The 25,472-nt window shown below is 33.6% G+C and overlaps 1 protein-coding gene across 1 annotated transcript in view; it reads right to left on the reverse strand.

Moving 5' to 3' along the window:
- Positions 1-6,433: 6,433 nt before the first annotated feature.
- The window catches only part of LOC133324832 (bicaudal D-related protein homolog), a 146,476-nt gene continuing 127,437 nt past the window's right edge, over positions 6,434-25,472 (reverse strand). Inside the window, exons 2-9 of the mRNA XM_061533661.1 lie at positions 15,223-15,345; positions 14,938-15,111; positions 14,660-14,848; positions 9,661-9,726; positions 9,414-9,594; positions 8,995-9,281; positions 8,625-8,879; positions 6,434-6,692 (exon numbers count right to left, since the gene is read on the reverse strand). Coding sequence (XP_061389645.1) covers positions 6,534-6,692; positions 8,625-8,879; positions 8,995-9,281; positions 9,414-9,594; positions 9,661-9,726; positions 14,660-14,848; positions 14,938-15,111; positions 15,223-15,345 — 1,434 coding nt within the window. The 3' untranslated portion in view covers positions 6,434-6,533. The remainder of the gene's footprint in view (positions 6,693-8,624; positions 8,880-8,994; positions 9,282-9,413; positions 9,595-9,660; positions 9,727-14,659; positions 14,849-14,937; positions 15,112-15,222; positions 15,346-25,472) is intronic.

Consider the following 25,472-nt stretch of genomic DNA (forward strand, 5'->3'; position numbering starts at 1 on the left):
TTGAAGGTTTTAGTTGCATTTAGAGTTTGACTGTCAAATTTTTCCTTATAATATTTCACATGGTTGGCAACATTGCACATCAAATTCCCATATAAGGATATCATTGTCCCATTTTCAGCAAGTGTCACCCAGCAAGTGAAAGTCAGCTGTTTTTTCCTCAAGTATAATTTCAAAAATTTCACCAGCTAGCGAAAATCAATTCTCAAGTCTAATGTCAAAAATTTGGACTTTGTTTAGGTTTTCATAATGGAACTCAATTCACAATAATAATTGAGTAAGCAAGTCAAAAGCAAGGTCACATCCCGCCACACCAAACTCATACTCTACAAGACGCTGATACTACCCGTGCTATTATGTGGATCTGAAGCATGGGTACTTACGCAAGCAGATGAGGCAGCTCTTGGATTGTTTGAGAGAAAATTTCTCCGAAAGATCTATGGGCCCATCTGCGTTGACGGTGAATATCGGCGTCGAATGAAAGGAAAAACTGCGCAGAAGACCGACGCGCCCCGGTAATATTTTTTAAGCTTATGGAACGAAAGTTCTGTGAAATGTTGCCAACCATGATAAATATTACTAGATAAAATTTGGCAGATGATCGAATTAAAAACATATTTTTTTTTATTTTGATACACCACCTTGTTATTGCATCATGGTTTAGAGCGCGATTAGACTACTAAATCCACTCGATTTCGAATGTCAATTCCATAGCGTATACGTCACCCTAATCGTGCCACAAATGCAGTGGATTATATTTGACGCATACGCTACGGAATTGACATTTGAGATCGAGTAGATTTCGTAAATCTAAACGCACTTTTATTGTAAATTGAATGGGTTTTGTAACGGAATATAATAAAACAAGGAAGATTTTGTATTGTATAAACACTCTATCATATTTTCAAAGGTATAATAGTACGTTTACATTTAACCGGATTTCGTTAACCCAGTGGGTTTCAATTGTCATTTCCTTTGCATATATGTCAAATAAATCCTCATAAAGTAGGTTAACCCGGTAAAAAGTTCTAATGTACAAGGAGTTTAATAGTACGTTTAGATTGTACTGGATTTCTTTAACCTCATTGGGTTTTAATTGTCAATTCCATTACATATATGCATGATGCAATAATAAGGTGATGTATCAAAACAAAAACCTTTGTTTTTGTCTCGATTATCTGTCAAATTTTTCCATATAATATTTCAAATGGTTGGCAACACTGCACATCGAATTCAAGTAGAAATTACCCACTTTGACAGTTAAACAAGACATCAGCTGCGCTAAATGGACTACCTATTCTTTGTGCCATGCATATATGTCAAATAAAACCTCATGTAGTAGGTTAACGCGGTAGAAAGTTCTAATGTTTTTGCCGTTTAGATATATCAAATCAAAACACAATGTATTGGTTAGGTTTACTAAAATGTTTCTTTATTTTTTTTTTATTTAAACGTTTTTTTGTTTTCACATTTATTAATAGTAATTTATTTAATTTTAAAAAATAATTGTTGTTTTAATTTGTGTTAATGTTTATTATTTTTTTCTTTTGTAATTTTTGTTTCATTGTCAGAATTAAGGCAAGTAGGTGAAATTAAAGCTTTTGAAAAAAAGTTTATGTCTTAACAAATAACTTTTTGTGTTTCAATTTTCTAATTGTTGTTGTTTTCTTACGATTCAATTTAATTTTGTTTTATTGTTTAACTTAATTCCTTAGAAAAATGCTTTGATTTCGTGCTTTACTTAATTCTAACCTATAACTGTTTATTAATATTAGTTTTTTATTTGTTTTCATTTTCATTTTTTGTTGGTGTTTGGGATTGGTACAAAGTTTTGTTTTTATTTATTTCAATTTTGTTTATGTTTTTTTTAGATTACAAAGTGATAAAATTAACTAACACAACAGAGCATTCTAAAGCTACATTTACATCGAACGTATTTTAGGGAAATCGTTTGATACATCAAAGTAATGGTGAAGACGTTTGATGTAAATCTGCCAGAAATGGTATGCTGATATTACGTTCACATATGACAATTAAGGTAGGATTAGTTATGACATAACCATAAAGTCATATCAATCAGCTGATCGAACCAAAGCCATGGAAATCAATGTATTCGGTTAATAGTGACATAGAGCGTGCTTAGACTACTAAATCCTCTCGATCTCAAACGTCAATTCAGTTCGGTTGATCCCGTTCACAAATCCAGTGGATTATATTTGACGGATACGCTATGAAATTGACATTTCAGATCGAGTGGATTTCGTAAATCTGAACGTAGTCATATCAGTCGAATTCATTGATTTCCATAGGTTTGGATCAATCAGCTGATTGATGTAGCCTTATGGTTAATTAATTCTACCTTTAGGGCTGTCTGATACAAAGAGTATATATTCTACTGAGCTTAATAGAGTTCCCAAAATTTTTTAGTTTCCTTGTAGTTCAGAGCCAGAGGTATTACGTTTGGACTTAAAATAGCCTAAAATAAAGGAGTTAAAATTATTAACACATTTATCCTTTCCGCTAGGTTGCATATAAAGGTGGTGAGTTAGAAAAAAATTGTCATATGTGAACGTTTATTTACAAATGTGCAAGTATGCTATGTTTACATCAAATACACATAATTATCATTTTTCCTATGACATTAAAACATTGATTATAGACATATGGTCTGTTCCCGTACTGCAAGAATGTACTAGTTTTACTAATTTTATTTTTACCTATGTCATGAAGGAAAATTCGTTATCGTAATAAAAAGTAGTAGTTTCTTGCAGCACGGGAACAGACCAATAAAGTGCGATTCGATTTACGAAATCCACTAGTTCTCAAATGTCAATTGTATAGCGTATACGTCAAATATCCACTCGTTTTGTGAACAGGATTAAAGTTTAGACTACTAAATCGCGCTCGTAGTCTACTGCTTCATTTACACAGGTCGTGTTTTATGGAACTATTCATTTTTGACATATGTTCATAGGAAATGATAAGTGTAAGTAAGTGTCAAACAAATAATATTTGTTATCGTAAACCATGTTTGAAGTAAATGTAGCATAAAAACAAAATATATAAAACGAATATTAGCGAGCGATATGTGTTATTTTGTATGTGTGTATCTATGTAATATAAAGTAAATTTGTCCAAAAAAGTGTATATGAAATTATTGTGTCTTTGCAAAATATTTTCATTAGCGTTAAACGATTATAAGGCATATGGGTTTTTTTCAATATTAGTAAATATCATTTTGTGAAAATTAAGAAAACATGAAATATTTTTTATTAATGTAAATAAATTAAAAAGTTCCAAACAGCTCTCATGTTTTGCTCTACAAAGATTCACCTCCTGAATATAGAAATTCAAATACTGATATCACAGTTCACTAGGTAAATATGCCTCGGTTATTCCATACTTTAAAGTATGTGGTTAACACATGTTCTCTTTTCGTCAGTCGTTTTTTGTGGTGAATTCCCAGTTACGATCACATAAATCCCTCTCAATTAATTCTGTACACCAGTGGTTATTCGTATTGAAGCAGTTTTTAACCTAATGTAGAGCAATTAGTATTAAAATTATGGAAATATCGATTGAAAAATTGACACAGAATATATGAAAGTAGAGAAATGTGTATGTATGTATACGTAAACATAAACAACTGACAAATCAACATTATGCCACTTTAATACTGGTCTAAACAGTAAATATTTTATACCTCTATTTAGAGTTTAGTCGATTTAGAAGGCATAGCCTAAACAGACCTTTAGATCATTTTTAACTACCCAAACTTAAGAGAATGTTTGTGTAAACAAACTTTTTTAGCAAAAATTGTAAAATATATTGCAAGTTGGGAAACATAACAATGATCGATTAAATCTGGTCATAAATTTTATTCATTAGCCGATCTTAGAATCAGCTGATTTTATAAAAAATCTAATTAGAATGTATCAGCTGTTGTTAACAGATATATACTCTGAGCCGATGACATACATAAATATTTCTATACACTATTTCGGGCTTGACCAATTTTAACTGCATACATTCAAATTTTATGAGGATTTATTTGACATGTATTCAATGGAATTGACAATTTAAGCCCAACATAAACGTACTATTAATGTCCATATAAGTAGCATATTTACGTTTAATGAAAATCATTTAAATTTCACACTTTTTCATTCATGGGTGAGGTACCGGTATGTGCGGATCGGTGGTTCCCATCTTCAGGCGTGGTATAGGTTTAGTAAAACTATTACGAAGTGAAAATTTAGTTTAATTTGAATTCTAACCACGATATATCGCTCGTTTGCTGCTTGATCGAGATAAATCAAAAACCGTGATGTTTGAGTTAATGATGCAGAATTGTTCACTGTATTAGACGTCATGTTGTGTATAAAAAACAAATGATGAATATTTCGTACACACACTGATTGAGAATCTGTAAAAGTACCTACATATGTTCCTTGTAAGGTGTGAGTCAATTGAAAACTTAAAACGCATTTTCTGCAAAATCCATTTGTTGATTTATGCCGATATTGCAGCAAATGAGCGATATATTTATATACAAAGTATTCAGTTAACAAATATGAATTCTGAGAATTCTGCTTAGTCACAATGTTAAGTTGTTCCTAAAACAGCCGATTAATATTTGTCAGCTGACATTCAAAGTGCTTTAAGCAAGCAACATTTACAAGAAATTCAATAAAAAAAGGTCGTCAAAATTACTAGGTCTTCAAAATATCAAATAATGGCAAAATCAGAATATAGATTGAAAAAAGCGCGATTATATTATGTCCAGGATCTATTAATAAGGTTACCCAACAAGCGAAAGCGAGCAATTTTTTCTCAAGTCTAATGTCAAACAATTTGGACTTTATTTAAATTTCCATAATGGAAGTCAATTCACAATAATGAATTTTGAAAACAAACTTTAGTAGCAGTTGACACGCAGCAGGTCTTCCTGTATGTCCTTATTTATAGGCCTTATATGTTCTAAATCGACTCGATTTGTTCAGTTACACTGTTAAGTTGTTCCTAAAACAGCTGATTAATATTTGTCAGCTGATATTCAAAGTAAGCTAAATGTACAATAAATCCAATAATCGTAAAAAAATATAATAAGATCGTCAAAAATTATTAGGTGGGTCTTCAAAATACCAAATAATGGCAAAATCAGAATATAGATTTAAAAAAGCGGGATTAGATTATGTCCACCATCTATCAATAGGTTCACCCAACAAGCGAATGTCAAGTCTAATGTCAAAAATTTGGACCTTGTGTACGTTTTTTATAATGGAAATCAATTCACAATAATGGATTTTGACAGCAATCTTGAGAGGCAGCTGATATCTAGCTGGTCTTTCTGGATGATCTTATTTATAGACCTTGATAATTATGCCTTTTAAAATGGCATATACATTAGAACTTTTTACCGGGTTAACCTACTATATGAGGATTTATTTGACATATATGCAAAGGAATTGACAATTGAAACCCACTGGGTTAACAAAATCCGGTTAAATTTTCCTTTACACGTGTAACTTTGTTCCAGAACCTACAAGAATATACTACTGGTTGAAGTAGTTTTTGATTTTCCATTTAAAAATTTTAACATTTATTAAATATGGGAATATACCGTATATTTGAAAAATATTATCGCTTTTAAGCTACCAGACAACTTTCAGAAATCATATATCAAGTGTTTTTAATGTATTCCAATACTTGAGAGTTTGTTATTAAATTAATGATTTAGAGTTAAAAAAATAATAAAAATTAAAAATTTCTATTAAATATTTCATATTTTCTTAATATTCTGTTTATATGTACAATTGTTATGTTTTTGTTACAAATGTGTGTATATATGTAAAAAATGATTACAAAAAAGCGTTAATGTTTCATATTACTGTAAACAAAATCATATATAGAAAATAAAAAAAATATTTATATTTAATTTTAATATATTGTGTGTGTATGGTGTTTGTTTTTTTATTATTATTAATTTTCACTATAATATTATCATCATTATCAAAGAAAGGTACATTTTATATTTAAGAAGTTTTTAACAAGTGAGAGGGGGTTAGTGTTTTTGTGTGTGTAAATTTTGATTTGTTACATTAGATATTTTTTTGTTTTTTTCACTTTTGTTTAACCTCATTTCACTATTAATATTAATATATTATTTTTATATATTTGTTTACATATATAAGTACAAAAAATCAATACAATTAATATAAATATTTCTTATATCAAAAAACAAAATGTATATAGTATACATAATAATTAAAAAAATATATATATTTATATATATTAAAAAGAATTTATACACAATTTTATGAATATATTTATAGAGAGAGATTTGGGGGAGAAAATAATAATAAAATGAATAATTAAGTAGTAAGTAATAAGTACACATTTATAAAAATTAGTTTATAATAATTAAAAAACGTAATATATAATAATAAAGATTAAACTCAATTTAATAAACGTTTGAAAGCTTTTACATGATTAAAATTAAGGACGCATAGCGCCACCACTTCAACGACATCAGATTACCGTTGAAAAAGGCTCCACAATTTGTAGTTGGACAAACGTTTGGCCAAATTGCTGGCTCCACTGGCATTGTTGGTCTGTGGCTGGGTCTGTTGGCTTTTGCGATTGTTGATCATTTTCGAACGCATTTGTTCTTCGATCAATTCTTGCATATCCATCTAAAATGAAAGAAAAAAAAACAATAAATTATTAATATGAGTTTTATGTAAACTTGTCATAAATCATTAGGTATTAAGTGCTGCCAAGTTGAAGTGCAGCCAAATGAAGTCGTAAAAGCTATTAAAAAGGTCTCCCAGAAATATCAGATGCAGATCAGATGATTCTCAAGTTTCCTGTCAAATAAGGTCATCCAGGAAAGACCAGCTGCTCCTCAAGTTTGCTGTCAAAATCCATTATTGTGAATTGACTTTATTAAGAAGTGGTCTTAAGGCGAGAACTCAGTATCAGTTTGGACTGTCAACTGCTGACTGATGGTTCATGGCCTATTAACAAGGTCACTCAGGAAGATTAGCTGCAAATCAGATTATTTTTAAGTTGACTGTCAAGATCCTTTAGTGAGAATTTTTTTTTATATAATGAATAACGTAAATAACGTCCAACTTTTTGACACTTAACTTGAGATATAAAAGCTTGGCTTTTTGGGTAACCTTATTAGTAGGCATTGAATAGTTCTTCTATATTTAAGAGGCGGGCAAGACATATTAATAAGGCCATCCGATACATATAAGCTGTTTCTCAAGTTTACTGTCAAAATGCGTTATTGTGAATTGACTTTCATTATAATAACGTAAACAAAGTACAATTTTTGATATGAGACTTAAAAATTAACAGCTGACTTTCGCTAGCTGGGTGACCATATTAATATACAGTATTGTTCGAAACCTAAGCTACTTTTTCTTAGTACGTAGTCATGGTCTTATATGATATCGTTAATTGATTTATAAAAAATATATATTTTATTTACTATTATACTATGTGTCTATAATCTGAAAATAACAACAAATTTAAATTGTATTTCATTGGAAAAAAATAAAGAAATGAAAACAAAATTAACTCACAAAGCACCTGTTCGAAACTTTCAATATTTCGTATGATACCCTTTATTTTTTATCACTGCCGCACATCTTTTTGGCATTGACTCTACAAGTTTTGTTAGAATTGTTGTTGGTATAGCATTCCACTCTGATTTTAAGCAGTTCATTAGTTCCTGTCTGTTTTTAAAGCGACGTGTTCCAATCCTTCGTTTTAAAATGCTGAAAAAGTTTCAATGGGATTGAGGTCTGGTGACAAGTTTTGCAAGGAAGTATTATACTCATTTACAACCTCATATTGGGTATTACAGCTTAGCCAGCTGTTAAAAAGACTTAAAATCGCCCGATATTTTAGGTTCTTAAAATCAAACGTTGTATTTAAGATAGGTCTTACGATTGCAACAGGCAGACGATGGATTTAGTTACAAGTTCATAAGTTTTACAGTTCATAATAAAATTCCCATAAGCAGTGAACATGTTAACCAGTTTTAATTTCTATCGTCTATTTTCTTAAGAAATTCGAAACATAAATATTCGCTATGATATAGAGATTATTGAAATTCGTAAAAGTAAAAAATGTTTCGCTTATGATGAGTTCGGATAACTGAAATTATTTTCAGTTCAAAAATTCAAATTTTTTCCCTTTCAGTAAAGCGGAGTCGACTGTATAATGTAATAGTTATTAAAATAAGTACTTTTCATAATTCAATTTAACTAGATAATATAAGACCATGATTACTTATTAAGAAAAAGTTGCTTAGGTTTCGAACAATACTGTATCTTGACCATTTGTAAATCGTATGCAAGGTATATTAATAAGGTCAAAATAAGTCAAAATCCATTATTGTGATTTCCATTGTGAAAACATGAACAAAAAAGCAGCTGACTTTTGTTTGGGTGACCTTATTAATAGATCTTGGACTGGACCAAAGTCTTCCTGTCTTCTGTAAAATCAGACCGTCTGGCTTTCTCATAGATAAAATGTTCGTAAACCAGATCAGTAGAAGTTCCTTTAAAAAGTCTTAAATCATTCAAAAATAGTCTTCTTTTGCCACTCACCTGCCACTGTTCCAATTGTTGTGACAATTCAACCTTCTGTTGAATGGATTCCAATAATTGTGAATTGGCTTGCATGAGTTCAACACGGGTCTTGGCCAATTCAACTTCGGCCTTGGTGCGCCTTTCATTGGCATTATCACGTTCTTTTTGGGCTTTGGCCAATAATTCATCGCGGTCGGAGTTGTCGACCAAATCGCTACGGGCCTGATCTCTTTCTTCTTTGACATTTTGTAATTCAACGTCGGTGACAGCGCACTGTAAATTTTAAAATAGAAATACATAAATTATAGTAACTTTACATTGTATCGGATTTATTAAATCCAGTAGATCTAAATTGTCAAATAAATTCTTCTCCCAATTGCATCCTTACCTTAGCTTCCAGCTGTTGTATCAGTTGATGAGATCGTTTTATTTCATCCTCTTGCTCTAAGACCAAATTACGTGTTTGATCCAACATTTTTTTGAAATTGCCCGCATCCAAATTCAGTAGCAAGCGTGTCAATTCATCGGACATTGCCGACAACATACCTGGACGGAAATTGATGGGATGGCCATTGCCATTACCGTCCATGCCACTATTATTGCCACCGACATCGCTTGTCGACGATATGGTATTATCCATAGATTCCAAATCCAACGATATGTCCGAATTTAAACCTGTAAAACCTTTTTTGTTTTGAAATATCACATACAACAACAATAACGATTAAGACAGTTTCTAACTACAGAGAAGGGGGGAGGGCAAGCTATGGAGTGAAGCAGAATGGAGCCATCGTATATTGCGCTTACCTGAATCATCGTCGTGACTGATTTTCAATGAATCTACCAATGATTTTAATTGTATATACACGGAACGAGATTCTACCCATATTTGTGAGGGTTTACCATCTTCGGAGAAATTGGCCTCATCTTCATCACATTCCATTTCAAATTGTAGGGATTTTTTACCCGTCGTTGCAGAATAGGAGTCCTGCGGATATAGAAGAGGGTTTAGGTTATTCGGTGATATAATATTAACATATTTTTATTTACTTACCGCTCCCAAACGTTCACTGAGTACATTGTTTTCTCTGGTCGCTCTTTCCAATGCTTGTAAGGTAGTCTATGGGAAATTTGAAGGATATAAAAATAATTTATTACCAATGAGAGTTTTTCAAGGAATTTTTGTGATTATAGTAGATAATTAAAACATTGTTATTTACAGTGGCTCAAAATAAAACTGGGACAGCACGTACAAATTTTTGTAATAGAAAAGGATATAAAGGGATATAATAATTCAATTCAAAAATATTATTTTAACCCTTTGTGGCCCAATGTTGCCCCCAGGCAACAAAATGTTTTAGAGATTATATTTAAAATGCTGCTAGTAGATATATATTCTTTGGATTTCATATGTCAAGTCATGATTATGGACGAAACATATCACAAGAAAAATCTAAAAAATTCAAATTTTTCGTAAAGTTATAAGCTTTTTAATATAGAGAAGAGGGCAAAAATGTGTACATACAGTACTAATTTGTGTATACAGTCCAAATTATTTAAATCGTCTCGTATTCGAAATGTACAAATTCTGCCATCAGAATTATTTTTAATTCTTGTAAAACAGAATATAGAGAATACTATTTTGCATTTGGTTTTCTTGATATTGGGCTTTTATTTTTCAGAAAGAATGTACTGTATCTCCCGAATGCAAGGATGTAGCGATGTCAAATGTTTTCCATATCCTATCTAGGATAGTTGCATTAAATCTGTGAACAGAAAATTGTGCTATGATTACGGAAAAAAAATCGGGGCTCAAAGGGTTAAAGTCTGATATAATAGCACTTGAAAGCATAACTAATAGTAGGCGTCAAGGCCTATAAATATGGCTTCCACTAAAGTTTGCTGTCAAAATTCATTACTGTGAATTGACTTCCATTTTGACAACGTAAACAAATGCCAAATTTTTGACATTAGACGTAAAAAAAACAGCTGACTTTCGCTAGCTGGGTGACCTTATTAATAGATCTTGTCAAGGCCTATTAATAAGAACATCCAGAGAGAACAAATGTATATTAGCTGCTTCTTAAGTTTGCTGTCAAAATACATTATTGAGAATAGACTTCCATTATGAAAATGTAAACAAAGACCCAATTTTTGACATGAGAAAAACAGCTGACTTTCGTTTGTTGGGTGAACTCATGGCACAATGAATAGGTAGTCCATTTAGCGCAACTGATGTCTCGATTAACTGTCAAAGTGGATAATTTCTACTTGAATTCGATGTGCAGTGTTGCCAACCATGGCCTATAAATAAGGTCACCAAGGGAGACCAGCTGATTATCGATGCCTCTCAAGTTTACTGTCAAAATGCATTATTGTGAATTGACTCCCATTATGAAAACGTAAACAAAGTCGAAATTTTTGACATTAGACTTGAGAAAAAACAGCTGTTTTCCGATTTCGATTGCTATCTTGGTGACCTTATTAATAGATCTTGGTTGCCAACCATTTGAAATATTATAAGGACAAACATGACAGATAATCGAGACAAAAACAAAGGTTTTTGTTGTGATACATCGCCTTATTATTGCATCATGGGTGAGCTTATTAAAAGATCTTGGTCAAAATGAAAGTGGAACAGCTGGCATCACATTCACATTCTGTCTGGCTATGCTTCATACTTTATTATTGTAACATATAATGGTTTCGAATAGAGTTGCTGATATTTATTTTTTTTAACAACTTCCAAAATGGATCGACAAAGTGGTCAAACTTCTGGGGAAATTGAGATCTTTAAATCCAAACTCTCTTTCGTTAGTAGTTTGAATTCTGATTTTTTTAGTTTATTATTTTGGTTCATTCTTCGAAGTACCAGATATTATTGTTATCCGTCTCGAAGGACAACTGTTCCTGAAGTACACTGATTAGATGTTAAATCGCTTCTGATTTTATTGAAAATATAAATTCACTTAAGTGCTAGACTGTCATAGAAATCTTAGGGTATCTTATTCCCTTGTTGAATGCATTATCAGTTGGGCATTGCATTTATTATTAAAGCACCCCAGCAGCTCACACAAGCATTATCACTTGCGCGTACCGGCTCGAAGGACCACTAAATGAGAAGTGCACAGATTAGATGTTAAATCCATTCTGATATTATTGAATATCTAAATTTACTTAGTGCTAGACTGTCATAGAAATTGAAAGATATCTTATTCCCTTGCTATGCACTCAGCAAGGGAATAAGATCTCAGTTGGGTATTGCCATTATTATAGAAGCAGCTCTCACAAGCATTATTAGTTACGCGCACTTATCTATGGAAATATATTTATGTTAAGCACTTAAATATTTTATGATCTATACACTGTGTACACGGACGAGCGATGGATCGTGCAGCAAATTAAGAAAAATCCTAAGCTAACTGTCCCAAAGGTTACTGCCATGGTGTCCCTTTATCTTAAAGAGGATGCCAATCCTGAAACAATTCGAAACGTATTCAGAAGAAATAACTTTCACTCAAGGTTGGCTCAAAAAGCGCAAAAACAACAGACTGAAATTTACAAAAAAATACCAAAGTAAATTTTTGTCAATTTGAAGACATTTTTATTTGCTGATGAAATCAAATTTAAACTTTTTCGATCTGATGGACGTTCATATGTCTGGAGAAGACGAAATGAGAAGCTCAGAGAATGTAATTTACGAGCGACTGTTAAGCATGGTTTTGGATCGATTATGATATGGGGTTATATGCCAGATGACGTGGACCTGGAAATATTTGTATTATTGAGGGATGTATCATGGATCAAAAAATATATTTGGATATTCTTAAACATAATTTAAGAGATTCAGCTCGAAAATTGTGCATTGGTGATAATTTCTCAAGACAACGATCCAAAATAAGAAGCCTTGAATGTGAAAATGTAGCTCTTATACGACTGCCCCCATGAGTTGGAAACACGAGCACAATCATCGCATTTGAACCAATAACCTTTAAGGAAAGCTGGCTAAAAAAAGCGCAAAACACACATGAAACAAATTTGTCATTTTAGAAAACAGTTTTATTTGCTGATAAATTCAAATCCAACCTTTTCGAAAATGGCAGTTTTTTGACGAAAGCAAATTAAACCTTTTTCGATCTAATGGACGCTCCTATGTCTGGAGAACACCAAATGAGGAGTTCAGAGAATTTTATTTAAGCATGGTGGTAGATCGATTGCGGTATGGGGTTGTGCATCAGCTGATGGACCTGGAAGTCTTAGCAGTTTTGAGGGATGGATTATGAATCAAAAAATGTGTTTGAATATTCTTGAAAATAATTTAATAAATTCAGCTTGAAAATTGGGTATTGGCGATAATTTCTCCTTCTATCAAGACAGCGATGAATGTGAAAATGTGGCTCTATACTACTGCCCCCGATTTTAACTCAATCAAGCATCTGTGGAGTCATCTGGAAGAGCAGTTGAAAAAAATCCGCATCATTCCAACAGTCATTAAATCGAACCTTCGTACGGTCTAAACCTGGTGAAGTCGATGTCTCGAACACTATCCACATTTAATCATAGCAAAGGTCTTTCCACGAAGTATTAGAGCTCAATAAGGTATATAAAAGTATATAACATTGAAGTGAATTTATAGTTCATTAGTGGAGAGTCATAAAGGAGGGGTGGGCTAAAAACGAACCTTAGTTTTATCTAAAATTGGTGAAGTCGATGCCTCGAAGACTATCCGCAGTTAAATCGAATAAAGGATTTTCTACGAATTATTATAGCTCAAAAAGTATATACAAGTATATAACATTGAAGTGAATTTATAGTTCATTAGTGGAGAGTCAAAAAGGAGGGGTGGGCAAAAAATTAACCTTAGTTTTATCTAAAGTTGGTGAAGTCGATGCCTCGAAGACTACCGCAGTTAACTTTGATATTTCTAAAATTAAAGTTCATTCCCATATGTGGTGCTGTCAAAACTTCTCTTGCCAACTGATCTGCATATTCATTTCCTATAATGCGACAATTTCCAGGAATCCATATTAAATTTCTTAAGTGAATACCATGGCATAATTATACAAGGTAGTCTTATGCAGTCATATGTTTCCAATTTTTTCATAAATTTGCCTTTGACAGTATTCTGCTTTCAAAATTGAAATGAAAATATCTTCTTTCGAAATGTACGCTATCATGTGTTCAGTGGCGAAAATTGCTAAAAAATTATATTTATAAATATTTTGAATATAAGTTGTAAGAACCATGGTTAAATATTGATAGCAATATATTCAAAATTTTCCAGTCGACATACATAAAATTTTATGGAATTTATTTTTCATTTTATTTGAAATTTATATATGAATTCCAAATGAAATGAAAAAGAGTTGCCATCATCAAATTCTCAAATGGGACTAACTTCTGTAATTATGACATGCTGAAATGCATATTCATTACCTAAATTTCCATATTATGCCACAAAATCCATATTAAATTTCTTAAGTAATTTATTTGACGTTTTTGGATAAAAACTTATAATTGCAAAAAAAGGTACGCCTAAGAACTAATAATTTTCTTTCAAATAAGCAATTGAAAACAAAATTGAAACTCGTTAGAAGTGCAACAATAATATATTTGAAACAAAAATATAAGTTCTTTGTATATTCAGCTCATTCACAATCTACGACACTCCATCGAATTCTAACATAACCTCACATATAATCAAATTAAATGTGCTCTAACAACTTCTAAATCAATGTCAGTGATAATTTTTTTTTTTTTTTTTGATAACCGTAACATATAAATAAACGAACATTTCAAGAACAACGCAATTTGTTATGGAGTTCTTTTTCTAATTTAAAATACAGTTTTGTTTTCGTTTATTTTTTGCACACTTGACAGAGAGATAGCAATTCCACAGAAAAAAACTTGGTACAAGAAAATAACATTAACTTAAAATGCAAGAAGAAAAAACAACAACAAGAACACGAAGTATAATAACAAAGACTATGACGCAATGATTCTAAAAAATGTAGTCGCTCTTAATTGCTAATATTTTTTCAACTGCTATTTACCTCTAGTTTAGTTTCCTGTTCACGGGCATGTCGCTCCAGCATGTGAATACGATCTGATGATTCTTCCAGAGCAGCGGCTAGATTTTGTTTTTCCTCTTGTACTTGTTGTAGACGTTTCTCCAGTTCATGGCGTTTTTCTGTGGTTAGATTTAATTCCGTTTTTATCGATTCCAGACTATTGACATGTTCCTAAGAGGTGTGATGTAAAAATAAAACGGAATTCATGAAATTAGCATGGCCTGAGAATAAGAAATTATGATGAGTGTTCGCTTGCATACCTGTAAACTAGTATTCCGATATTGATACTGATCTTTTAGTTCTTGGATTTGTGACATTAGCTTCATTTCCGTATTGTGTGCCTCTTGTATTTGTTCCGTTAAACGGGCATTTTGACTTGTTAATTCTTCGATTATCAAGGTCTTTTCTTTTTCAGCTTGACGTATTGCGATTTCCTGTTATGATATGGTTGCAATTGGAAGGAAATTGTTAATTAGAATATGAAATAAGTAGGAAAGAAGCTGTTGAAATGTGTTAAGTGTGTGAGACCATTGTATCATACATACCTGAGCCTGCAATTTGTCTTTGAGTTCATTGAGATCTGTTTGATATTCCAGCACACGCTGCTCGCTTTCTTCTTCTGCAATGGCCAGTTTTTGTCGCAGAACATGTTTCTCTTGTTCTAATTTCTGCAAAAGAATAATAATAGAAAAAAGGACGCACGTTAGAAATGTGGGAATATTTATTACAATATAAGATAAAATATTCATTACAATATAAGAAAAACAGCCTTGCAGACCCCTTGAAAAATTTGCAAGTATTGATAAAATTCAAACTTCAGAACCCTCATTCACGAGGGAACTAAAATAAAGATAATACCCGTGCTGTTGGATCAAAAGCATGGACACTTGCGCAAGCAGATGAGGCAACTGTTGGAGTGTTTGAGAGAAAGATCTACTGGCCAATCTGGGTCAATGGTGAATATCGGCGTCGAATGAACCATCAGCTTTATCATCTATACACGGACATCGACATAGGCAGTGGTATCGAGCTGCAGCGACTGGTAAGACCATGCTGTGCGAATGGATGAGGATGCCACAGCTCAGAAGATATATAAAAGCGAGGCACTTGATGGTTCAAGCAGAACGGAAAGGCCACGAATTCGATGGAAAGATCGCGTGGAGAATGACATATCAAAGCATAGTCTTCCGAAATGAAAAAACGGCGGATAAGATCGACGCGCCTGAAAAGCTTTTTTTAAGTTCGCCTTATGGAACAAATGTTCTGTCTTGAGCCAGCTATGTAAGTAAAATAAAGCTGCAGCAACAAAGCAAAATGGTTTCAAAGCCAAATTTTTGCTTATAGTTCTACGAAAGACATCTTAATGAGATGAAGCGAAGGAAATAGTTCCGGCGATATAATCGATATGCTGAAGAGTTAAAAATTTTTTCCCTAAAGTAGCACACACTATTGACTGTGGAAATGTAATATGGAAATTCGTCAACCTTTATACAAAAAATATATTTTAGCCAGTTGGGATTATTCAGAATTCTATGCGCCTGTTTTTAAGTAGAAATTCATATGCCTTGAGAATGCATTAAGAGAAATTTACCATGAGACCGATTTCATAAATAGACCAACGTAGAGATTAGTAAATCGACTTTCGACTTTTTGTATGGAAAAGTCTAAAAGTCAAAGTCGACTTTTGATCTTTGAGAAAATCGCAAAGTCGACTTTTCATGTTCGATTTTCTTCATAAATACTTGTTTTATTATCATGAAGCTCAAATTGCCCGAAAATTAAACATTCCAGAACATTATTTTATCTGTTTACAAAAATACATACAAAAAACAATTTTTTAGATGATTTTGCATTAGTCGGTAAAAGTCGAAAATCGATCGGGTTTGACAAAATCGAAAGATCGAAAAGTCGACTTTTTAGTCAAAGGCAAAGTCGAAAAGTCTAAAGATTGACTTTTTGGTCGAAAAGTCTAAAAGTCGATTTTTACGCTCAACTACGTATCCCTAGGCCAACGCCATTTGTATGTGGCAACCTTCAGCTACCAAATACTGATTACCGAAGACAGACGATAACCGGTATTGCGCAAGCACATGTATTTTTGAATTAGCATAAAAACTAGAACTTTCTCCATCTCTTTTCATGTCGGCGGCGATGCAGTTCACTCTCGCAATAACTTTCTTAATTTATATTTTTGTTAAAGTGTATTTAAATATAAATCAAAGTAAGTCAACATCTCCCAAATCGAGGGAGTTTTCAATAATGTCGGCACTGAAACACTCAAGGGCTAAGCAGAATGCTCGCGTTGAGCCATCCGTTGCGTTAAGTGTTATCGAAAATACAACAACCACAAGGAAACGATAACACAAACGCTCGAAGTTGATGTGCGCTACGCTTCGGAGTTAAATATATTTTAACTTTTTGCGTGCGTTAACGCGATAACAAAAAACGCTCAACGCGAACATTCTGTTTAGCCATTTATCCAGTCTTTAGTGAAATGGCCTTTCGAATTGACCAGATAATCATAGCCTTGGTCAGCACATGCTAAGCTAAGACATAAATAGCAGGGACAAAGTAGGACAAGGGACTTCGAAGGGAGTGATTTGATTACCACAGCTGTGGGTTACCACTATCAATAGCCTATTAAGGATCTTAACTGAGGAGGGATTTGAACCCGTCTGTTATAATACTTCAGAGGGGAGAGAATTATAACCTGCTGAAATGGTGTTAAATATCGCCTATAATTGGTCGAGACTGAGGGGTCTTTTACGTAAATCAAGCCAAGACGGAGATATGTTTTTTCACTAGGAAGACAAAAATAGGGCAGTTTGAAGAACCCATATTTCAAAACAAAGTGATAACCACATCAAATAAAGTTAAATATCTGCGGGTCATCCTAGACAGAAAACCTAAATGGAAAGACCACATACAGAACCGGGTAGACAAATCCCACAGATGCTGGTACATTTGCAGATGATCTGTAGGCTCTAAATAGGGGTTTTAATTCAAAGATGATACACTGGATCTATAAGAGCGCTATTAGATCAATCCTAACATACGCCTCGGTAGTCTGGTGGACAGTAATGGACAAAAATGTAATGTGAAATCGTTGCAGAAAGTCCAGAGAACATACTACTTAGGAATATGTGAAACAATAAGGACAAAATCTACTAGAGCTTTGTTCTAGTCGTTGTCGTTAGGTCCGTTCCATAACCTAAAATAATCTACTAATTTTACAAGTTTTGCAAATTTTGTACTCAAAAACAGTTACTAAACCCCCTTCCTTAAGCTTAACCCCTTAAGTATTGCCATCTAATTTTGACATATTTAATAGATTTGCATTCTTGAACTTTTCAAATTATTTTGTACTCTGAGAGCGATTTTGAAATGTTTCCCTTTTACTAGCTTTACTATTAAAAAAGTACTGGAACAGACCATTTATTGTATATACATCAAATTGACATCCAAATTAGTTATTAAGCGGCCGTCGCAGCTTTAAGATTGAAAGCTATGAACGAGTGGACCGACAACGGACACAATACATCGCACCAAAATATATTGGAGACGGCAATTCTCAATTAGTAATTTTGAGTCGGGCCGAATACCTGAAATAAGAGTAGTCACAAGATGTGAAACTATGATACCAGACAGATATTCATGGGGTAGCGGAACACTAAGAAGCATGCCCCCTAGTAACACATATGGCTAGCAGGAAAGCCGGGACTGGGATTTCTCATTGAAGAATCTAAAACTGAAATTTCACTTCGCCTACCAGAATACAATACGATCCTACAGGCGGAGGTTCAAGCTACAACATGTATTATTGTACCATGGGTACACCATTCCTTCCCCATTATTTTGAAAAGTGGATACATTTCTTAAAAAAAAATGTTCCGTTATCAATTTACAAAAGCTCATCCCAAACTGATTATATCAATCAATATTTATTACCATAATTACATATTAGCAAACACGGGTCAATGAATTCCAACACAACATTCCATCATTGTCACACCGAAAAAGTGTTATCATCACTTTCCCATTTTAGCAATTTGGAGTTCAAGGAGTGTCATTAGCAATGAAAGTTCCTTTACATAAAAGCTAAACTACTAAACTAGTAGTAGATAAACATATAAAAAATTGAATATTTATTCGTAAGCACTAACCTTCACTGAGGTTTATGACACATTTCCCCCAAAAACTCTCTTGAGGGAAATTTGTTTTCGAAATTCGAACATAAAAAATGAGGAATGTATGCGTGTGAATTTTTTGGTCTATTTTTTATGTATCAGTTTTAGTGTGTTTCCATTTATTTTTGTAGGTAGTATGGGAGTTAGGGTTTTTGAACTATGAGCTGTCAATGTTATTGACATATTTAGGGTAAATGACCTATTAATACAATTTATAGGTTATAATCTTCTCTTTATAAAGCCAACATGACAACTTGGAGAAATATTTTCAGATTCTATTAATATTAACTTTAAAAAATTTGTCTGGGAAAAAATACTTTAGGCACAAGGTCATATCCACCATAACTTCTAAACAACTGCAAGTTTGTCCACAAGCCAAACATTATTGGAAAGGTAGTGATTTTCTCTTTAAAACCCACAAATAACTATATAGAAAAAATTCTGATTATTAACATAAAGAGACTTTTCAGGGAAATAAATTATATTCTGGATGTGTGATGGAACTGGATTTAGTAATGAAAAAAAAATCACTATAATTCTATAAAGGATTTTACAAAGGTCCACACGAAAAACCAGTAAGGAAAGTAGTAAGGGTATATTCAACAGATGAATCCTAACAGACGTGGCATTTTAAAAGGACCATCAAAATGAAATTGGATCCATAAACATGTCATTCTGCAACCTATACTAATTTATTCATTTGGTCAGATATAGAAGCTATATCTAAATCTGAAGCGATTTCAGGAAATTTAACACACATCATTCTAGACCTAATTCATTACGCTGTGCCAAATTTCATGCAAACCGAAAGATATTAAGGGACTTTGATACCCCATTTACATTAAATCGGACGAAACTATATATGGGAGCTATATCTAAATCTGAACCGATTTTCGGGAAACTTAACACACATCATTCTATACTTCATTCATTACGCTGTGCCAAATTTCGTGCAAATCGAAATATATATAGGGACTTTGGTGCACCATTTACATAAAATCGGACGAAACTATATATGGGAGCTATATCTAAATCTAAACCGATTTTAATCAAACTCAGCACACATCATTCTAGGCCTAATTCATTACGGTGTTTCAAGTTTCGTGCAAATCGAATGATATATAGGGACTTTGTTGCACCATTTACATTAAATCGGATGAAAATATATATGGGAGCTATATTTAAATCTGAACCGATTTTCACCAAACTCAGCACACATCATTCTGCACCTAATACAGAACGCTCTGCCAAATTTCGTGCAAATCGAATGATATATAGGGACTTTGGTGCACCATTTACGTAAAATCGGACGAAACTATATGGGAGCTATATCTAAATCTGAACCGATTTTCACGAAACTTAGCACACATCATTCTAGGCCTAATTCATTACGCTGTGCCAAATTTCGTGCAAATCGAAAGATATAAAGGGACTTTGGTGCACCATTTACATTAAATCGGACGAAGATATATATAGGAGCTATATCTAAATCTGAACCGATTTTCAGGAAACTTAACACACATCATTCTAGACTAAATTGAATACGATATGCTAAATTTCGTGCAAATCGAAAGATATATAGGGACTTTGGTGGACCATTTACATAAAATCGGACGAAACTATATATGGGAGCTGTATCTAAATCTGAACCGATTTTAATGAAACTCAGCACACATCATTCTAGGCCTAATTCATTACGCTGTGCCAAATTTCGTGCAAATCGAAAGATATTAAGGGACTTTGGTGCACCATTTACATTAAATCGGACGAAAATATATATGGGAGCTATATCTAAATCTGAACCAATTTCAATAGGGTTCGTCCTTGGGCCAAATAAGTGACTTATGCCAAATTTCATCCAAATCGGATCATAAATGCGACCTGTACTTTGTTCACAAAAATACATGGATGGACGGACAGACGGACATGCCTAAATCGACTCAGAAAGTAATTCTATGAATATTCTTAAAAGGAACCATGTGTCTATATTGTTCCCTTTTGCCTGTTACAAACATATGCACAAAGACATAATACCCTGTACCACAGTGTGGTGAAGGGTATAAATATGATGCGCTCATTTGGTGAGCGCACCAACAATCCACTTATTTATAGGGACACAACTACCCTCCATGTGCACTGTTAGATTTGATAGCTGTTTTGTGTCTAAGATTAGGATAAGTTAGATTAGTTTAAGACCTAAGGAAAATATTTTAAAATAAAATTACAACATAACAATAAGGAACCATATATACATTAGGCGCCGAATTAGAGGCATATCCTCTTAAAAGAGTCAAGTGGAGTTTCTACACTTGATGAAGCTGTTACCGAGTGCCCAGATGCATCGGTAATTCGTTAGATGGCCTCTTAAGTTGAATGTAAGGAAATGTAGTGCTGTGATCTTTTTTTTGATAGGCTGAGGAGGTTTCAATCGTTTTTGAGAATGTGTTCTGAGCAGCTTTTGGTTTATGAGAAGCTTAAATAATTGGGCGGTAGTATTTCAAGAGAGGTTGGATTTTATCCGCCATATAGACTAAATCATTAATGTGGGAAAGGACGGTAACCGGCGAACGACACGCAGTAGATTAACATACTAAAATACAACACTGTATATAAAATAATATCAGATAAGGATAACTATATAACTTCAAGAAAGAGAAAACAAATAGAACTTAAGTTGCAAAGTAGTTTTTAAGAACCAAGATCTATTAATAAGGTCACCAAGGTAGCAATCGAAATAGGAAAACAGCTGTTTTTTCTGAAGTCTAATGGCAAAAATTTCGACTTTGTTTACGTTTTCATAATGGAAGTCAATTCACAATAATGCATTTTGACAGCAAAGTTGAGTGGCGCAGATAGCCAGCTGGTCTGCCTGAATGACCTTATTTATAGTTCTTAACATGAACTTTTTAGTCTTTAATCAACCATTGTCTGTGTAATCATCGATTTTTCGAGCAAAAATACGCAAAACACTAATTTCGCAAAAACTAGAACATTATTATTAACTAACTGCGTTACTCTCTAATTCGTCTTCGTCTCCTCCCGCCACTGAGTTTTCTCGACGATCTAGTAATATTTCTATTACTGAGAATTTTTTAGTTCCACTATTACCCTTATCGTTTCTCTTTTGGGTCATTGCACCATTTCATAATACACCTATGCCTCAACATTGACAATTGTATACATGGAATAAATTTAGGACCTTTAGTGTAATGAAATATCCTTCAAAATCTCCCAATAAATATGAAAAGCAAAGAGAAATTCCTGTATAGTTCAATGACTTCATTTAAAAACCAAATATGCTCCGCATGACAAATTTCTTCCGTCAATATCAAATTTCATTGGTTTCGTTTTTTTTTTGTTAGTTCAAGGTGTGTCATTAACAATGAAAGTTCTTTCACTTCGTATTAACTACGCTAACTAGATAAACAAATGTATTCAAATTCAAAATAGCTATGCTTGAGCATAACCTTCAATTGAGGTTATGACACTTTGAACATGAACGAAATGACATGCCTGTAAATGTTGTCTAATTTGGGTGACCGATAAGTAGGTATTTTCCTTCCTACCTCCCTTTTGTTGTGTGTTTCCTGGGAGTGCTAAGGGTTTTTGTACTTAAAGCTGTCAATGCCAATTGATTGGTTGATGTAGTTGGTTGGTAAAGGACAAATTCGTAAATATTTTCAAAGGTAAATATTTTGGTGTTGTCCCTTATTAAATCTTTTTCGATTAGAGTTGAATGAACTAAAGTTAGTTGACCTAAAAATCAAAATACGTCAGAGTGTAATGGTTGTCATACATACTTCCACGCAAATAATGTGAAAAAGAAGAGATATCACGTTATGGAATTTTGTTCGTTGACCTGTCTTAAATCTATGCCATTGGTGGGCTTTATAAAAAGTTGGTCCGAAGTATTTAATAACCCGTATGTGGTGCAACGTCTTTTCGCTACTCCAGATATCAGACTTCATCCTCAGTCCTACTGCTGAAAATGTGTACGACAGTTACTTGGATTCAGAGAAGAACCGCCTATGTTAGTGAGGATAGCCTTGAGAATTCTCAATAATGGCCGCCAAGATTGCGGATAGCATTGAAACATATGTGTGAAGGAAATGTTGTGCTGCGATCTTTCTTGATAGGTCAAGGAGGTTTCAATCGGGTTTGAAAATGTATTCAGATCAGTTGTGTTTACTAAGAAGCTGAAATATTTGGAGGTAGTATTTCAGGAGAGGTTCATAAGGCGAAAGTTCTTTACTTTGGATACGGTAGGGTCTTGCGGATGTGAAATTGTCATTCTAACTATGTTAGAGCTTTGATCTACCGGCAGGTGATCGATGAGCTCTATCATTACCCACCCTTTTCCTGTATGGTATGACAATTTGTCACACCAGATGAAAAGATTAAAGCTCTGGGAAGGGAATATGATATCCTCTTGTCTGAGGTTGAATCGTATTCGTTTGGTCCGATGTTGCGACCTATTCACAGCCCTCGCTAAAAAAGTACATTTTTAGTTACAGACTTAAACTGGGTTTAATCCTTCTAACCTGTAACAGATGTAAGATTCGTATAAAAAAGGGCCAATGAGTCTGAACTCATAGTCATTTACGACCAAACTCCAGCCTTTGTCTACATAGTTGCGTCATTTGAATATCTCTAGGCTTCGAAAAAAAATTCACACACTCTATGCCTGCCTGTCTATGTGACACACCTCTCTCATTCAAATAACCATTTATTATCGTCCATCATATTTTTTGTTGTATCCGCTAGGCCGCTAGTCCGCATAACTTCGCAAACAGGCCGGGCAAGATTTCATGATCAAGGCAACGACATAAAGACTTCATTTATCCAAACAACTTCACCTAACAACTTCTGAACGTTGTTGGAATCGTATGAATGTCCAACGGCATGCTATGTCATGCATCTTCATTAGAAGAAATTGTTTATGCCTGTCACGTCACTCAGTATTTCAGTGTCATCCTTGTGGATAGCTAGTTGTAGCATAAATGATAATGGTGATGACGAAGACTATGACGATGTGGACGATTACGTTGATGGTAGTCAGATTGAGGCTAATGATTTTTGGTGTTGTTGCTGTTGCTATAGAATTATATAACAGTGTCCAGTTTGTTGTTGTTATACAACTATGAAGATTTATTGGTATTAAAATGAGCGCAATTAGGCAATAGTTTATGTTATGGCATATTAATATTGTTGAACGGAGAGGGAGAGAGAAGTAGAATGGTTATGCAAAATGACCATAAAATGCATTGGAAGATTGGAATCTGGTTATTAAAGAAAACAAATTGAACAATTTTTAAATTTTTAGAGTGGTAAACAAATACAATTTCTGAAACTGTTATAAAAACAGTAATAAAATGCAATAGATGATTGGAAGCTGGTAATTGATGCCAAAAATTAGGCTCTTCTAAAGATTATTAACGGTTATCTACTTGGATTACTTAATTAAATAGTTATGAATATTATTGAAGATATTAAGAACAACAAATTGATGATCAAAACACTTAAGTACCGGCGGGTGTCGTTGATCTGCCGACGAGTTGGGCGCCATCATTATCCTGAGAGTGAGAAAACCTTTTCTAAAGAGATGGGTGTATTGGCAAAAATGGATCAGAGTTTAAGAACCACAGGGGAAAACTAGCCTCGAACCTACCTTCCGAGACAGGCGGGGACTGAAACTCAAGTTAAAAATAGCCATCTTACAATGCCGGAGGAGCGAAACGGCTGATAAGATGATAAAGGAAGTGAGTAATAATATCGCTAAGCTCATAACAGGGAAGAAGCAGTTAGTCTTGGCACAAAGGTAAAGACTGACCAGGATGAACTTGAAAAAATGCGTTCCTCCGGCATTGTGGAAAATCAGACGAATGCCAAACACACAAAGATAGAAATGAGTTTCTTTTAAATAAAAAGCCAAGCCAACCCAATTTTGGCTCTGATATCAAGAAGAAAAGCGCTGTATCTGAATCTTCCGTAAAGTCCGGGTATTCTAAAAAAAGGACTAACCAGACTTTAAGAAGTAGGAAGGGGGTAGCAATAATGGAAAGTAGCGGCCTTCTTATGCGAAGATTGCCGATTGTCTCTGTTGAGACGTGTTTTTCAATGACTAGAATAGTTCGTCCCGGAGATCGCATCCATCACTAAGGAGGTGGTTGATGCGGTTAATAACAAGATCATAGGGCACCTGTTTGAGGAAGCGGCCTCATCGATCTGCACAGCAATGCTAGAATTTGAGTCATCAATGATAATATAAGCCCTGATAAAACTAATAAACGAGACAAACAAACTCAAGCTGGTGAGAAAGAAGAGACAGTGCTCAATACCAAAATGCAACGATCTTCGTCTGAGGTTGGAACAGCGAGTTCACCACTCATGTATGCCAAAGTCTTTCGTTTGAAAAATAAGATAGTGCTGTAGAGGACAACATAGTAATAGGGAACCATATATACATTATGCGCCGAATTAGGGGCAATACCTCTTAAAAGATTTTGTTGGTGGTTAGAAGCTCCACTCTGTGAGGCTGTCAACGAGAAGTGCTGTGATCTTACTTGGTAGGCCAAGGAGGTTTCAATCGATTTTGAGAATGTGTTCGG

Source organism: Musca vetustissima, unplaced genomic scaffold (genome assembly GCF_032173495.1).
Source record: "Musca vetustissima isolate MV318-11 ecotype Yass unplaced genomic scaffold, APGP_CSIRO_Mvet_v1 utg14330, whole genome shotgun sequence".
NCBI lineage: Eukaryota > Metazoa > Arthropoda > Insecta > Diptera > Muscidae > Musca > Musca vetustissima.